We start from the raw sequence: 19,440 nt of genomic DNA on the forward strand, positions 1-19,440 counted from the left end.
GATTGTGAAGCCATTTTGCAATAACATGTAGTTAGATAATTGCCCAGAATTCGTCTTTTTCTTGGAAACCCTTGATATACATGATCGGGCTGCATATATAGAATTCCTTGATATCCTATGGCGTCTTATTGCAAAAGAAATATACCGTGTCTCGTATATTTTTTTTGTCTAGAAAAAGGCTAAATGTAAAAAACAGAAGAGATCTGTTCATTTTAAAAATTCGAGGCTCACACACTGCAAAAACTCCGGTGTTGATTTAACACCAGCCCGGAATCTATATCTGTCCACACCAGATAAGAATTGAAATATAATACCAGTTTGGAATCAAACCGATGCTGTTTTAATGCTAATTGGTGTAGTATAAACACATTGCTGGTGTTAGACCAAAACCAAACTGGTGTTGTCCTACACTTCTCTGGTGTGGACTGATATAGATTCCGGGCTGGTGTTAAATCAACACCGGAGTTTTTGCAGTGTATACAAGCTCGGCAGTGTATCAGGATATACCTACAAAGCGGAGAGGGAGCCTAGCATTATCCAGTGTATTTATATGTTCAGTCATAGTGGAGAAATGGAGGAGCAAGGAAGAGATTGTTTAAAAGGAGGGAACCGGGGGCGAAATTATTTTTCCCACAATAGTTCCATCAGACCCAAATATGAAGATTCATGACTTTCGACTTCGGAATAAGAGTGTATGCATGCGCGTGGACTTAATCTTTAGAAAAATTGTTGTCGTTCGCGTTGCATGCATGCCATGAATGAATCTGGGAATGAATCAGCACAAATTGCCGGTACGTAGCTTCTAGGCCTTAGGCAGATTTATATCTAGATTCAATTTTTACACAATTATCAAATACCCATTGATGACAAGACAAAATGCTAGGCAAGGCTATGGCTTATACCTGTAAGCTATAACGTTATCTCAGATCTGGACCTGTCTAGCCATATAGCCCAGCAGAGCATTTTTCTTGTCATTAAGCATGTTAACGGCAATTTGTTAAGATTTTAAGAATTAGATCTAGATAATAGATCTAAGCCTAAGGCCTAGAATGTATACTGGCAAATTGAGGGTGCTGATTCATTCATGGAATGTATGCATGCAACGCGAACGACCAAGAAAGAGAGAGAGAGGGGGGGGGGGGGGAGATTGCGTGTGAGCGACTGAGCTGGATAAACTCCCATACGGCTTGTCTGGACAAACACTCGCTTTCTGCATCACTTTGCTCGGCATGATCGACTGTGTTTATCCCGATATATACCCCCCACGCCATGGCAAACCAATCAATCAAACCTGAACATGCTTTATGTTTGCCTTGCATGCTCAAAGTCGACACAACAGTTTATACCCGGTGAATATACTTATATACCACAGAGCACGGGGAGAAAAGACGATGTTCAGAACATTCCTTCTTCATAACAGGAGACTGAATAGGCCCGACATAGCATCAAGAACTCCAAACATATATTATACAGGTCTGGGAGTATGTAAGATGTAAAGTTCTATGCAGACACTGCACTTAACGTCGTAAATATTATGTCTACCTGAAAAAAAGGTCATGCAAATGAACAAAGTATAAACCAAACGTGAAACATTATACATGAATAAATAAATGATCATTTCTGGTGTTTTGTGCGACAAAGGAATACATGACTGTTTTGAGTTTATTATTCATCCCTTGACAAATTAATTAATTCATATAATATTCATCCATTTCTGTTAAAAGATGATTTGCTGGTATCTAGTCAACATCGTTTTGAAATTAATGATCATGCGTGTGTAGTTCTACTGTGCTTGTGAAGTATATTCTAGTGACCCCTTTCCACTTTAGGGTGGTCTCTTATCCAATACTTTTCTCTTCTCATTAAACATTTTAAAGAATGAAATTCAACCCAGATATACGCCCCACTCCGCCCATCCCCTTCAATTTTCTTTCCTTCAATTCTTTAACCCTTCCTTGACATAGGCTACCTATTTTACTATCGTCGCTCCTAAATTCAAACCTAATTTGAATCTCATGCAGTAAATGCGACCGCTGGTTTTGTTTTTCCAGCTGATGTCATGTGTACCAATTGAAAGTTCATCTCGCCGATTGGGCTGCCCACGCATCGGCTATCTATCCTCTCATGATCGGTGTTTCAATACAAGAATACCCCACTCCCCAAACGTTTATCGGTATATATCAAGAAACCATCAGAACTTGAATACATTCAGTTCTTAAAGGGCCCGGACATTAGGTTATTCGTTGGAAATCCATATCACTTCTTTTCAAACATGATTTAAATGGGGAGTCCGCCCTTACAACATTATTATAAAGCCGATAAAACAGAGATCTAACAAGAATTCTTTAAAGATGAAATATGTCTCCTTTCAATGAGATGCACCCAACCAGGATATAGGTCCTTGTCGACAACGACTTTTATAATTGATTCTTATAAAGTTCGTCCTGATTTTTTTTTAATCCTTCAATTGATCTTAATTATCGAAAAGTCATTAAGATGTTTGACAAAAAGCAACTTGGCGTCAACGTGGATTTCTTATTTCAGGGACATGAATAAATGTAGAAGAAAAAAGAGAAAACACAAGAAATATGAAATATTAAACATTGATAAAATTTTCACCCTTTATGATGAAGCACTATCATTACTGTTCATTTTTCCCGGAATTCCTTGATAGCAAGGATGAAATCAAAACCTTGCTTTATACATGTGTAATTGTAAAATTAACCTTGTAACTTATCTCCAGGGATCCTTCCCCCCCTAAAGCTGACAAACAAATATGAAGGGCGTAACTCTTTAAGAGATTGATGTCTTCATCGATATACAATCATCCTGAAAAGAGCACATTATAGGTCTACGCATGGTAACTGTCCCTGGAACGTACTTTAGTATTAAAAATCGATGGAACAAAAGGAAAACGCCCTTTTCCCGTTAACATAAAGCCCTTTCCCCATAAACACACATAAATGATTTCCAATTTTGAAGTGGGCATATATCAGCATGATCATTATTGTGAGGTAATAATGATAAGAAAGGCTTTTCCCACAACATGTTTTTAAATCCGTGTTTATTTGTGTTATGGATTCTTGTACGTTATAAACTTTAACTATTTCCACGATTGACACTGAAACTTCGGTCAAATAAACGTGTTAAATATCAACTGTTTAGATTGCCAAGATCGTCGAAAATTAATTTTGTTATTATACTGTAGAATTATTCTTGTAAGTTATTGAATCCCCAGTGATCCTTGCCCCACAAAGTTGACAAACCCATTTTTGGATGGCTTCTGTGCAAATATGAAGGGCGTAACTCTCATCGATATACAATGAATAAACTTTAACTATTTCCACGATTGACACTGAAACTTCGGTCAAATAAACGTGTTAAATATTTATCCACTGTTTAAATTGCCAACATCGTCGTAAATTAATTTTGTTATTATATTGTAGAATTATTCTTAAGAGAGTCAAAAGGGGCCTAAGCTTTCGATCCTAGCAGAATCTTCTTCGGAGGCAAAATGACAAACATATAAGGTGGAACAACCATAATATAGACCACAGACATTCAACAGCAACACTGGAACAAGGAGACAAAAATGGGAATTGGTGAGAAGAGATGACCAATCAGGTTAATGAAGGGGATGAAAGAAAAGGAGTAGGCAGACACAAAGGGAAGTTAGTGTGAGTAAGGCCAAAGAAAGACCTCAAGCCAAGAGGGATTAAGATAATAATAATAATAATAATAATTAGACCATTTATATAGCGCAGTCACTATATACTCTACTGCGCTGTAGTGTAACAGAGCTCCCAACAATGCTACTGCTCAAACAAATTAAACAATTATGCATATGATACAATTAACCAAAAACTTCTGAAAAAAGATGGGTCTTCAATAAATGTTTGAAGATGGTAACAGTTGGTGCTTTTCGTATTTCCAGGGGTAATTTGTTCCAAAGCTTTGGAGCAGCACAACTGAAAGCACGATCCCCAAGAGTTACTTTTGTTCTCAAGTGAGGTAGCTTTAATGAGGCAGGCAACATCAAACAGGATCTGGAACAAAACAGTGATAGAGGGTATGAGGAAGATATGAAATAAAACAAAAGTTAACCTCTTATCCATCATTTAAATGAATACAGGTCTACGCATTTAGAATTATTCTTATAAGTTATTGAATCCCCAATGATCCTTGCCCCACAAAGTTGACAAACCCATTTTTGGATGGCTTCTGTGCAAATATGAAGGGCGTAACTCTCATCGATATACAATGAATCCCAAAAGAGCAAATCAGACGTTTGGTAACTGTCCCAAGAATATTTATGATAACTTAATAATCGACGGATGACAAGCAAACCGCCCTTTTCTGTAAACAAAATGCCCTATCCCCATAAACGCAAATAAATGCTCTTTTCGGGAATAACCCTCGTATAATGTATGCATATGATCCGTGTTAATTTGTGTTAGGATTCTTGTCAGTTATAGAATTAAATTATTGTTAATCTACGATTGATACTGAAACTTCAATTGAATAAATTCATAATATATCTAATGTTTAGATTGCCAAGATATGGTTAAACCTAATCCAAATAAACTAAAATCGAATCCAGAAGATAACTATTTGCTCTGGCGCACCTTTCCGTTGCTGTTTACAAATCCCTGAACACATCGTGGTACAGTTTGAGTTAAATAAAACAAAAGTTAACCTCTTATCCACCATTTAAATGAATACAGGTCTACGCATTTAAGTCAATCAATGGAAGAAAATATTTTTGGATATCTTGTTTCACGTAGAGTACAAAAGCGTCAACTTTATCTTTAAAACAAGCGTCTTAAAAACATCCGACAAGGATAACTTCATAATGATCTTGCACACGACGCAGTCTTCTCGTGCATGTCGTGCATGCATCCCGGAATGCGCACAAGGGACAAACCCTTTCTACATGTTCTAGATGATAATTTATGAGAAAGAAAATACGCTGGAGAAGGAATGAAGGTAGAAAATGTAACTCTAGCAGTCTTACCGCCCGAGTCCTCTCTAAACACGGCTTTTAAAGTGAAACTGAAGACTGGACTTCCCTCAGTCCATGTAAGATGTTCGAGTATGGTTGACGATGGCTCGGTTACCAGACGAGGGAAAAAGGTAAAACGATGCATCTATCTCCATCAAAGGCATGTAGTGGCAGCTCTTAAGAAGTAAAGTTATGCACACTTTACCGGTATTAGAAACATCTATTTTAAGCAGTATGGAGTCTAGATTTTGGTTTGGATCTATCAAATTACCAGATTAAAAGTTAATCTAGGATGAAACATTGAAAATATTTATCTAACCATTCCCCGTATTGCTTTAATTTTCATGATTTACTCACTGGGAAAAATGTAATTAATTGATTTGTATTTCTCAATTAATTCTATTTTTCTTTCATACATGGATACATTAAACCGAAATACATAGCACATTCAACAAACACTTTCTTCGACGACGATGAAATAATGGCAATTCATAGTAGCTTTCATTGAAAAAAAAAAACAACCAACCAACAAACGTTTTATCACCCACTTATATCGTTCGTCTCAGTCTACAAGATCGGATACCCCCCCCACACAATTCGAAGAAACAGGGGATCCCGTTGTACCTGAAAAAATATAGAATATATAAATCATAAGCAAACTTTATTTGTATAAAAAATACCCTTCCGTTGCACTACCCCCTTCTGACCCCCATTCCATGATAATACGAGACCCCACCCCTCACTCACCACTACCCCTTCCCACATGCTTCATCGATTTAGTTGAATTGATAGATACTTGACTATACGTTGAAACACTGTTTTGTCTGTCTCAACCAATCAATAGTAACATGACCAATTTTTGTCTTACAACTTACTGTCGTTTTTATTTGCCTGATGTGGGCGTACACATCGGGATGGTTTCCTTAATTCTATTTGATAAATTTCTATAAAAACTATCTGAATAAGTTCTGAAAATACTGCAGTATCAACAAATGTTTTCGCAACTACATTTTATTATTTTTGTAAAAGAAGGGGTGTGCGCGTGTGTTTGTGGGTGCATGCCGTGGATAAGGATAGCCAATTACAGCCCCATTCTGTATTAAATAAGAAAATGGAAACTGCCATGACTGCAGACTTGTCACATTGTTTGTATTATAAATAGTTAAAAAGAAAAACTAAATATGATTTGCTCTAGTATGTCTAGTGTCAAACGTAGACTGATTGTATTGTAAATAATATGTAAATGTTTTGTTATCCTAAATTGCTCTCGAGACCTATTCTGCTTAGAAGACATTCACGATCGATGTAAGACATCGTCATTCTGTAATGTATACAGGTACCATTGGGTACGACATTGGTAATGTGCAGTGTACGATCGCATTACACTTTTTACAGTTGGTTTTGATAGGAATGATCTAACATGCTGCGACATGGCTATACACCACACATGCATGTATGCATCGTGCTGCATGTCGACAATGCAAAGCCTTTTCAGGCTTTTCTCGGATCTCAATAATGGTATTTTGGAGACATACACATATATTTTCATCCATACAGTTCAATTCTTCAGACATGTCTCAATGATTTCCCAGAGGCGATCTGACCCCCCCCTTCCCCCTCCTGAACAGTATAAACTTTGTTGATTTACAAAATTTACAATTTCCGGGGGGGGGGGGGATATCACCCCTCCTGCTGATCCCCATGAATGTAACTCTATCTTACATCTCTACACAGCAAAAACTGTGGTGTTAACCGGTGTACATAGAGGACCACACCAGTTATTTTACACCGGTGTTAAATTGGCGGTGTTATGTTTACACCTGTAGGTGTTATTACAACACCGAAGGCTTTGGTTGTTACATTTACACTCTTTGGTGTTATGTTCAATCTTTAGGGTGTAATTTTAGCACCTCAGGGTGTGGTCCTCTATTAACACAAAATTGGTGTCAGTTTTAACACCACGGTTTTAACAGTGTACTTCAATAGACTATTCTCTATGTTAGAGTTCGATACATACCCAGGGGGTGTGACGGGGACAGGGTATACTTTGCGATACACGTAGACTCTTTATTCTAGATTTAGATAGCATCAGACGATTCATGTTTCGTGCCCAGCTGCATTTTTAACCGACATACCACAGGACTTCAAAACTATGTTGCATTTCAGTCACTGAAAGCTAACACAGAGAATAAAAAGTAAACATTTTTAACACGGAACTTGGGGGTTGACGAGATTAGAGTAGAGCTGCAGTTTCAACATCCCTCCTTACATCTCTTCGAAAAAGAGTTAAGATAGGCATTGAATAAAAATATTATTGAATTGATACAGATGTAGGTTTAGACGAATCAAATTTTACACTGATTCGTTCATTTATTCATTTATCAACTTTTCTATCTTTCAATGACTATAGGTAAGTCTAATCAATAATGTTCACAACTGTTATTCTCAGAGGCCGAACAATACAACATGTTACAAACATACTGATATACTATCGTGTGGAGCGTTGTGGCCCAGTGGATTAGTCTTCAGACTTTGAAACAGAGGGTCGTGGGTTCGAATCCCAGCCATGGCGTGTTTTCCTTCAGCAAGAAATTTATCCACATTGTGCTGCACTTGACCCAGGTGAGGTGAATGGGTAGCCGGTAGGATTTATTCCTTTAATGCTTTAGCGCCTATATGGCCGCTCAGCCACAGCCGGGGTAATAATATACCAAGTATATTTCAGCGCTTTGAGCACATAATAAATGTGGATTTGGCGCTTTAGAAATACTCTATATTATTATCATTAGTAGTAGTATTATAAGTTTAGACAATCACTTTTAAACAAACGGAAATAATAATGTAAAACAACACAATCCGCGCACTCGATGACTTGTAATACTACCATGAAACTTGTACCACAAAAAAGAGTAGATAAGAAATCAGTTTGCGAAAGTGCAGATAAAAAATCACATACATGTTTCCAGTGAAAACAGATTATGACTAAATAGCTTAATATCTAACGAAGATGTCACGTGTCTATTAATGTAATACACGGTATATCATTCCTTTATTTTGTTCATGTGAGTTGATATCGGCCTTGAAGAACTAGCATGCGTTGTCTGCCGGTTTCAGCGGTTTGTAAAACTCGTTCCCCACATTTCATTGCTATCCGTCACTGACCGGTATTTCTGAATTAGGCCTAAAATAGCTTATTACTTATCAGGTGTAATGACTTTTGCTTAATATAGATTACATTTTGTTTGATACTTTGCTTTGAGAAATATGCAATGATTTCAAATTCGAATATTTTTATATGAAAGAAACTCTGCTTCGTATACTGGTAATTGTGGCTAAAATAAGTTAATATCTTATGAAGATAACAGGTGCATACTTACATGTATAGTATAATATTGAGGACAAATGAAATGTGCTGAGAAAAGAGAGAGAGAGAGAGAGAATGAGACATATCGCAATAACCACAATAATTCAGACCAAGTCAACGCAGAAGACAATGGCAAAATTAGGATGTGTTGCCATGGCGACAGCTCATGGCCTCGCAAAGAAAACACAGGTGTAAGTCTCATTGCTATCATGGTTCTGTTGACATTATGACCACATTATGAGAATTTGATCGAAAACATGAGCAGGTGCGGCTATAATGGAAGCGATTTGATTCGGAAGCGGTCGCGTGGATGATGTGAGGGGGTGGCGACGAATTTCATTCTTTATCATATCTCTATATAAGCATATATGTATTTTCCTAAAACTTTTACAGGTATATAGGAGAGAGGGGAAGAGTGTTACGAAAAATGGAGAGATAGTGGATAAGTGAGTGAGAGAGAGAGAGAGGAGGGGATCAGAAAATGAAAGCCTAAGGCAAAATGTTTTAAGATGTTTTCATAGAGGGTGTAGAAGATTTCCTTCCCTTAAACCTCGGTCACATTTACTCTGAGGTGGCCGTACGGCGAGTCGAAAACAGCCGTTTTAACATTGTTTCTACTATCTATAAATAGGTGGTTTGAAGAAAAATGAATAGAACGGTTGTTATCAACTCGCCGTACGGCCACCGTAGAGCAAATGTGACCAAAGTATTATGAATACTATGACTCTATATTGACGAAGAGTCAAACTAAACATGTTAAATAGAGCATGTGACCATGTGACTGAATTCTGTATGTATTCTGTTAACAGTGATCAGTTGAAATGGTGCAAACATGATGATGACGATGATAACGAATGCGACGAAGGCGATACTGAATTACTGATGATGATAGGGATGATGATGGAGTGTATAGGTCTCTACTGATTCAAAATATGTGTTAAAAGTGTTCGCAAGAGAGAGTGCATTCCTTTCACATAAAGCAAAAGAGTGAAGTTCATGTAATTGAAGGAAAACTTAAAGAAAAAAAGACATAGGAAGCGGTGTAATATAAAGAGAGAAAGCGTGAACACGATTTTAAGAAACACCAGCCGCGATATGATGCAAAGAAATGTGAATTTCGCGAGATGTCATTTAGAGATTTAGGACAACAGGAAACGTGATATTGATTGAATCGATTAGTGGTCGGACATTATTGGTTTAAAGAATGATGAATTGTGATAAAAAAGATAGAGGTAAATATGGGGCTCGTCTTACTAAGAATTGCAACTATGGAAGGCCAGCAACGCCCACATCTATAATGCAAGTTTGTTAAAAATGTTTCTGATATATATTCATAAATTCATCGTTTTTTTGACAATTTGGTGCGTTTGCTTTTGTTACTAAGGACATTTTGCAAATTTCCTGTATAAAAAAAATGTGACTCTGATGGATTTCCATAGATGTACGATTGATTGGATTCAATTGTAACTCTTTGTAAGACGGGGCCATGGGTTGTATAGATGAGGGGGGGGGGGGGTTGCACGACACCCTGACATTTCCCCCACTCACACTAACCCATTTATATACCAATAAATTGCACACGTGAACTCCCCCATGCATACACCATTACTTGCCCTCGTATAGTATATAATTTATGCAAATACTCGCAACAGCATTGAAGGACCTTCTTAGTCGAAAAAATACCATTGTTTCTTCCTACTTTGGTTATGATTATCATAATAATGATAGATTAATTGAATATTGTATTATTTGAAATATCATCCCTTAATACAAGTGAAACGTTTCCTCTTTATCACCAATCGTAATTACGTGCCAAATTCTATTTTGTATTGTCCACATAATACTTATCTTCTAAATTTCCTTTTTAAATGTTTTGTAAATAATTACAGAATGTTGATCCTTTAGACACAATGATCATTGGATCCCATGGAAGAACGGAGCTGTCACGCTAAACACCTCTGAAATGGGCTGTTCAACCGTATCATAATTTCATTATCATTATTATCATTGTTGTTGTTTTGTAAGTTATTGTTTTATTTGATTTTGGAAATAAAACAAATAAACAAACAATTATATTTCGTTTTGCATTTCCATTTCCAGTGCCTGGTGTAGTAGAAAGTTCTGATGTGCCTAACAAGGGGACCTGGCCGACCACGGGGAAGCCCCTTTCCAACGCCGTCCAGGGATCAGACAGACTAAAAGGGGAGAGGACGATCTCGGAGCACATGGAAGACTCCATGGTCATCGACGCCCCCATCACCATCAAAGACGACCTCGAACAAATATGTGTGTAAGTAGTATAAGGTTGTCGGGTGAGACGATGGTCATGCCTGTGACGCTATTGGTGTGGCTGTTCATCACGATGACCATGGGTCTATTTTTTTGCGTTGATAACAAAATGTTGTCAATGACAACGACGACGACAATGAGGTTGCTGCTAATGATGATGATGATGGTGATGATGATTATATTGATGATAATAATGGTGATGGTGATGATAATGATGGTGATGTGATGATGATGATGATGGTATTGATATTAATAATAACAATGATGATAATGGTGATGGCGATGATGATGATAATGATGATAAAAATGATGGTGGTGATTGTGACATTGATGATAATGATGGATATAATAACGATAATGATGATGGTGATGATTAGAAAGTGAAAAAAGAAGAATGAGGGTGAGAAGTCGAAAGACAATGACAGCGGCTTGTTGTTGTTGATGCGGAGAAGGAAGACTTGGAGAAGGAGGATGAGAAAAGGAGGGGGAATAGGAGAGAATATCAACGCTTTTGGTGCTGAAGATGAGATACAGGAGTGGATAGCAGCATCAAGAGAAGCAGGAGATATAATGATAATGATCATGATGATAAGGAAGACGATTTGAGATGTGAATGATGACAGAAAGCAAACAGAATAATACTCAATAAAACTCATTTGAAGCTTAATATATTCCTATCTTATTTACTACAGAGATATAAGGCATGTTCAGGCTATGCTGAGGGAGGTCGATCATAACGAGTTACTACCAAGACAACGAACTCCAGGTAGGTGAACGTGTTCTCTGTGGGTCTCTCGCTGAATTGCTCCCCGGGGAGTGGAGAAAGACATACCATCGGATAGCCAGAACCCGATGACCGGAGTAATGATATCTACAAAGATATCCCATTAAAGATGTCACCCTAGTCGCTGCATTCAAGTGGAATCTTGTTATAATTATAATGAATTTCGTGGGTATCTTGGAGTTGGGTATGCTAATTACAGGCAACGCGTAAGCGTTATTCATCAAGGTTTGGCGCAAATCCATCCGAAAACAACATAAAAGTGTGACGTCACATGCTAGCAGCAACTTCACCTAAAGTGTTTTTGCATTAAAAATTATAATCAGCAGACAAATTACTTTATAAGATGTAAAAGAAAAATCTGAAGTGTTTGAGCGCAAAAAATGTTTGAAGTAATTTCGAGCTCGTTAACTACGAAATGAATTATGTGGTAAAGTAGATGCTTGCCATCATGTTCAAGAGCGAGTATGTCTACGAAAATCTGGAAAACCAGACAAAACAGAACATTAACTGGGTGTTATAAGTGAGAGAGAGAGAGGGAGAGAGAGAGTGGGAGAGAGAGATGTGGGAAGTAAAAATGCATTTAACACCATGCATTGGAAGAAATATGAATAAGACTACGAAAATACATAATTTGATTTCACGTTAATGAAGTTATCCCCTAAATGACACTAATCAAATTTCATCGCCATCTTTCTTATAAAAAAAGGATAACATGGGAAACACAAAGAAAACGAAAGAACAGAATATGAACATCCTTTCACTCTTGCAACATTTACACTGACAATGATCTATTGACGATTTATGTTACATTTGAAAATAAAACCGAACTAGATAAAAAGATCAATAACGACAATGAAAAGACCTTTCCAACGAGGTGAAAATACCTTTCCAACGAGGTTTGCCTATTATTAATACGAAAGATGTAAAAGCGATTTCTAGGGTTTGTAAGAATGCGCATCGATGCTTCAATGCGAATGCCCCAATAGCGTTTTATCTCGTGGGTCGTTAATGGAATATTTTCTGTTTGTACACAAAATAAAACTGTAGGAAGCGATGAGCAAATAGAAATGTATGTCACCGGGGATTAATATTATTAATGGCAGACTGGTGTCCTTTCATCTTCCTCTTTCTCTCTCTCTCCCACACACAAACATACACTCTATCCCCTCTCTCCCCCAACACACACCCGCACATAGGCATAATATTCCACCGACACTTTATCCATCTTTCATATCCCGCTCTTAATATCTCTCTCTCCTCTCTTCTTTTTAGATTGTCTCTTAATATATCCATCTCTCTCACATTCTATATTTTTGTCTCTCTCTATCCCCCTCCCTCTTCCCCTCTTGTACCTTCTCTTTATTTCATTCTCGTCTCACTCTAAACCTCTCTTTCATTCCTTTCTATCATTCGATTCTGCGTTCTAACTCAAAACTTAACTAACTCAAAAACTTAACTAAATTCATATATGAACAAATGGTTAAAAATAATAAAGAAGGATAAAGGCAAATGCAATAGAAATTTGACGTTGATTTTCATAAAAGCTCAGAAATCGCTTGACAAGAATATGGCTGAAATATATTTTGTTTAAACAAAATAGCACTCATATCCATATCGCTAAAATTTCTATCGAGCGTTTATAGGCTTGCGCTTTCCAACAAAAGTGGCCTCTAAATAATATGCGATACGAAATCCTGATATGAACTCGTTACAATATGTTCTTTAAATAGGCAATATAACAATTTCAAATTGATCCACGTGTGGCCTACGAAAATGTTAAATTGTCCATTCAATTCATTATTCCCGTCCATTTTCCACTATTTTCCCTTAATGGAATTGCAGTTTCGATTGTATTCATTTCAATTTCGAATAAATTGAATATGGAGGCAAAATACATTATATAATTTGGAGAGTTTTTTTGTAGTCATGTGCAAATATCACTTCGTAAAACTAAACAGTAAGCTTGGTGTTATTTTTGCATTTTTACCTGTCAAGGGATATTGATCTTTCCTTGAAAAGAAGATATCGAAGGTGCTTAATTTCCGACTTAAACTGTAATACAATCTTAAGCTTTTTAATAAAGTTTTTTATGATAACCTTTGTGAAAGAGAGAAAGATATATATGATATATATATCTATATATTCAAAGGCCTATTATGCCCCTCCCCCTTGAAAGCGAGGAACCTTTTTTTCTTGTCATTTTTGTTTTCGTGGCCTTAAATGACCTAAACTTTTGCATGAAAACCTACCAATAGGGGGGGGGGGCGAAAAAAATTGTACCTACATTTTCCCTGATCGGCCACTCAGAGATGTTTTATGTTTGTTTCTTTGAAGGGGGTAGTCCTAACAGTCACTTCTTAGCTTTATTCTTATGTAATGTTCTTATAAGCCCTATTCAAATACTGCGAGCAAAAAAAAAATCTGAAATTTTATGTATTTTGTGCTGAAAATTGAACATTCTGTGCAATGTTTGTAATCTTAAACAAGACGCATAATAAGATAATAACCACGAGCGAGAAGCACGAGCAGAACTTTTTGAATATACGTTCTGGCCTAATCGAAAAGGGGGCCTGTTAAGGACTCTCTGCAGTAGGCCATAGAGACGATACATATTTCAACAATTAAATAATGCGAGCGCGAAGCGCGAGATGATAATTTTGTACATTCCGACCTAAAAATTTGGCATGCTTAGTACTTTTTGTAATTTGGAACGGGTAGGTGTTTCATAAAGCTGTTCGTAAAGTTTCGCACAACTTAAAGCACAAATGGAACATGTTCTTAGATCATAGATCAATAATACAAGGATATTACATTGTACAAGAAAAGGTCACCAGTCGTGCGTGAAGTCGTTCGTATCTTACGAACAGCTTTATTAAACACCCACCTGGATATATAACTAAACATTTGATGAGAGTGCGATGTGCGAGCGGAAAAATTGAGATTCAGACCTAAAAACAAGAACACTCTATTCATATTTTGTAAATCATGAAATGGAGGGATAATTGGTCTTCCTACAATAATAATGCGAGCGCGAAGCGCTAGCAGAAAAAATGATACTCTGATTTGAAACTAGATAACTTAAACACGTTTTCAATAATGAACCAACTCTCAATCAACATGCATGCGTGCGTTTTAGATTTAGACCTAGAATCTCGGCATTCTGAATACATTTTTTTATCATGAAATTCAATAACGAGTGCGAAGCGCGAGCTGAAAATATTTGATGTTCCGATCTGAAAAAGGATCAAATTAAGCACTATTTCAAGCATTATTTAGAGAAACTGTGAAGTGGATGTGGAAAGAACTGAAAAAAAATGATGCGAGCGCGAGCAGATATCTTTCATTATAATTTTTACCTACGACCGCGGGACATTCAAATGACATTTTGCCATCAAATGAAAATGAGGACTATCTTCCTATTCTCCTTTTCTGAGCACGAGATGAAACTTTTCGATATTCCGTTCTGAAAAGGGGGACAATTTAGTTATTAGGAATTCATGAAAATGTTATCTTATTTATTAATCTGTTAAGCCTTATGAGACAAATTTTATTGATATTAAGGCCTGAAAGCTGGACATTTAAACACTTTTGTAATTATTGAATAGGATGCATGGGTTGATATAATTTTAACAATTGGATCCGCGCCTGTATAATGCTGCATATAAAGAGAAGGAAAGAGAGTGAGATAGATAAAGAGAGAAAAATAAGGGGGTCAATAGGTGAAGGGTGTTTGAGGAAACCGCACATTACAATCAAAACTTCTGTGGCGTGTATTCTAAAATGAAGTAACTGACCGAATGTGACTGTCACATTGAAGGTGCATTTTCGTCCCGTTGCCCTGTATGAATAATACTGATGCGAGGGATTGCAAATGAAAGAATGTTATCAACCTCGCCTGACGATATGAACTCTCGTTGAACTATGTTTCTTTCTCGGGAAACATATTCCCAATTACAACTTAATGACTTAGATATATTTACCTGATATGAACTAATGTAGGCGAAATGAAAAACCCAAAGAATTTGCAACCCCTCCCCAAAGTTACGTATATTATGTTGCAACGGTGAATCTATATGTTACCTTCATACCGGTATTCATCAAGACTTACATAGAACAGTTTCACCGATTTTTAAAAAAAAAATGATTTGTCTTCTTTACCCAGGGTAGCCTGTTCACTGCTGTCAACCAGGGCCCTGCACAATACATGTATATACATAAAACAATCAAAAGAACACATTATACAGGGGCGGATCCAGCCTTCGCCAATAAGGGGGGGGGGGCCGGAAATTTTTTTCAGCCATATTTTCCCCGATCGGCCACTCGAATATATTTGCCGGGATTTTTGGTTTCTTTAAAGGGGTAGTCCTATTAGTCACTTCTTAGCCTTATTCTTATGAATAAACATAAATATATATTACCATAATCCTTATTTATATAATGCGAGCGCGAAGCGAGCTATTTTTTTGGGGGGGGAAATCTTATGTACTTTTTCCTAAAGTTTTGAACATTCTGGGCAATGTTTGTTATTCTGAAAAAAGATGAGTATGCAAGTGAATAATTATTACGGACGTGAAGCGAGAGCAGAAATGAACTGATGGAAAAGGTACTGTTAAGTACTTGCTTGCAGTTAGCCATGAAGACGCTACATATTTAAAAAAAATCAAATAATGCGAGCGCGAAGCGCGATCTGATTTTTTTCGACATTTTTACCTAAGGAAAGGAAATTCTAAGCACTTTTTGTAACTTAACAGAATAGGTATATAAATAAACGATTGGTGTGAGCGCGAAGCGTGAGCAAAAAATTTCGAGATTTAGACCTACTGAACGAGACGCTCTATTCAAGTTTTGTAAATCATGAAAAGTAGGAGGAAGTGGGGATCTTCTTTACATTATTGCGAGCGCAGAGCGCGAGCGGAAAATTTTTATATACGTTTTGAGCTGATCGAAAACGTATCTATTATGGACTGCTTGAACTTAGCCATGAAGACGTTACATATTTCAACATTCAAATATTGCGAGCGCGTTGCGCGAGCTGAAAATTTTTGACATTTGTACCTGAATAATGGAAATTTTAAGCACTTTTTGTAATCGTGGAAATGATACGACAAAACTTAACATTACTGATGCGAGCGTGAAGCGAGAGCGGAAAAATTCTGGACACTCTATTTACATGTATGTTTTGTAAATTATGAAAAGGTTAAGTTATTGGAAATTTTCATACATTAATAATGCGAGCACAAAGCGCGAGCAGACAATTTTTTTATATTGTGATCTGAAACTGGATAATTATTTAAATGGAGAACAAGCTGCGTATCTGAATAAACGTGTGTTTCAGATTTCGACCTAGAATTTGGGTATTCTAAATACCCTTTTTTTATCATGAAAATTAATAAAGCGAGCGCAAAGCGCGAGCTAAAAATATATGATATTCCGATCTGAAAAGGGGTCACTTTAAGCTCTGTATTGCAAACACTTTGTGGAAAAATTGTGAGGTGAAAAAGGATCACAGTTAAAACAGAGCTGATATTTTTCATTATTGTTACTTTGAGTTTTGACATAGGACCGGGATATTCTATAAGGACATTATGTCATCATAAGGAAATGATGAATCTCTTCCGAAGCATGAGAGCGCGAAATCTATTAATATTATGGCCTGAAAATTGGACACTTTTGTAATTATGCATAAGATGCATGAGTTTAATATCTATTAATGCGAGCGCAAATCGCGAGCAGAAATTTATGACTAATTGTCATCAAATGGTGATTTTAAGTAGTTTGTCAAGTTTAGAATTAATATTGAGATATACATAACTCACTCATCAAAATGCGAGCGTGCAGCGCTAGCTGATAAGTTTTGACGATCTGACCTAAATAGGGATATTTTGAGAACTTTATGAAATACAGGAAAATAATATCCTGACAAATCAAATTTTGCGAGCGCGCAGCGCAAGCAGAAATTGTTAATATTCAGACCATAAAACAGAAATTTTTACACTTTTAAAAAATCAATTTGTAAATATAACAAAATAATGAAAGTTCAATTTCCCAGCTGAAATATGTTTTGTATATTGACTTAAAAATTTGATATTTTAAGGTCCATATTGAGCAAGATATCACCTAAAAGGCAGTGCGAGCGCGAAGCGCGAGCGAAAATTTTATTTCCCAACATGAAAGATTAAAAAAAAAATATTTTCCAAGTCTTCCCCTCATCGTATTTTATTCACTCATCTTCCTCCTCTTATGCTTGCCTTCCTTCTTTTCTCCTCTCTTTTCCCTTCTTTTCTTTTTTCCTTTCTTTTCACCTTTTTTTTCTTTTTTTGCTCCGCCAATAGGGGGGGGGGGGGGGGGCCCGGGCCCCCCTGGATCCGCCTATGTTATATACAACACATTATGAAGTCGACATTGTTTCACTGCAATACAATTAGAGAGAAATAATGCAAAGATTGAAAATGTCATATCTATAATAACAATAGTAATAACAATACTATAGCGGCATATTTACCCAGGGTAGCCACTTCAGTTCCGAAAATAATTGTTCTCCCATCGGGCCCTGCTATCATTACCCCGGCTTTAGCACGGCTATACCTTGATCGGGCGCTCGAGCATTCGAGGAATTTCTTCCTACCGGGTACCCATTCACCTCACCCGGGTCGAGTGCAGCACAATGTGGATCTTATTCCTCATCCGATTTTGATGAAATTTTCAGTATATCGTTTGTCTGATTTTACCTTTTCTGTTCTAAAATCATATCATTTTAGCCTGGAGTGACGTATATAATGGGTAATTTTGAGGATATCAACCTAGTGCCAAAACGCCCTCTCACAATTTTCCATCTTTTTCTCTCCCCTTTTTCCACTTTTACAGATGGTAGTGCATTCATCTCCGAAGTTCTTCCCGTGAGCGGTGTTGGTAAGATGAGGCGGAGGCTTATATGGTGTTGCTGTTCTAAACCTCTATAAAGTTCCGTCAGCTGATCCAATCATCACTCAGAAGTCATGGGTGATGAAGTACGACCCTACAAGGAGCACCCGATCATAATGTGGCACATATTATTCTTCTTTGATTGGACGGTCTAGGAAATTCTTTGCGAAATAGAGTGCAATCTTCAGGACCCAGTCGCTTATTACAATTTTCCAACAATAACGTCAGCATCCATCTCGATACTTTTGTAGAACGGGGTAAAATGACAAAAAGTCCATGAACATGTTCAAATACCAAGAGAGTGCAGATGCCAATGCAGTCTGCCAACATTAAGATAGTCAGAAATGGATGCTGCTGAAGAATGAGGTTTAAACTTACGCATTTTTAAATGGTTTTCGATATGGGGGTGGGGTTTAAACCACCCTATGGGATCCGTGAAAGAAAGGGGGAGGTGGATCTACGGAAGGGAGGGTTCAAGACGCAGTACGTCGCAGCACAGGAAAGAGATGAACCTCAAATGCCCCCTTTTCCTTGTCAATTTTTGGGGAAATAAAAACTGGTCAACCCCCTTTCAGCAAAAAGCTAGATCCGCTAATGATTAGGCGTCAGGATCTGACAGGACCTTCGGTACGACTCTCACACCTTGTAGGGAAATATTGGGAAGTATCCGGGACGTGATATTCGGAACATTAGTAAAACTGATAATATAGAAACCAAAAAGTCAAAGGGGATGGACAGATTGCAGGAGCGGTGGCTTTCGACGATTTAATGGTAGAAAATATAGACTCCGAAGTGTGAAATGAGATGGTCAGCATGAAATACCTATGTAGGACCTACAACAGATTTAAGGTACCTAATGTCTTAGGCCTTTTTTGTGGTTGTGGTTCAACATTACGGGCCAGCGTCATAAAACTTGCGTATCAACGAACCTTACTAACAAAAGTGAAATTCAATTCCTGAATAGTTAGTTGTGGTATGTTACAAGTCAATTTGCGTTTGATTTTTGTAAGTTGAGTTCATTACCAAGTTTTAAACCAAAGGGTCCAATAATATTTTTTTCTTGGGGTCGTGAAAGCAAAC

General features: G+C 37.2%; 1 protein-coding gene across 1 annotated transcript in view; it reads left to right on the forward strand.

The window, feature by feature from the left end:
• The window catches only part of LOC121414989 (regulator of G-protein signaling 7-binding protein-like), a 58,622-nt gene extending 39,182 nt beyond the window's left edge, over nucleotides 1-19,440 (forward strand). Inside the window, exons 5-7 of the mRNA XM_041608031.1 lie at nucleotides 10,467-10,656; nucleotides 11,348-11,421; nucleotides 18,304-19,440. Of these exons, the coding sequence (XP_041463965.1) occupies nucleotides 10,467-10,656; nucleotides 11,348-11,421; nucleotides 18,304-18,398 (359 nt within the window). The 3' untranslated portion in view covers nucleotides 18,399-19,440. The remainder of the gene's footprint in view (nucleotides 1-10,466; nucleotides 10,657-11,347; nucleotides 11,422-18,303) is intronic.

Source organism: Lytechinus variegatus, chromosome 5 (assembly GCF_018143015.1).
Source record: "Lytechinus variegatus isolate NC3 chromosome 5, Lvar_3.0, whole genome shotgun sequence".
Taxonomy (NCBI): Eukaryota; Metazoa; Echinodermata; class Echinoidea; order Temnopleuroida; family Toxopneustidae; genus Lytechinus; species Lytechinus variegatus.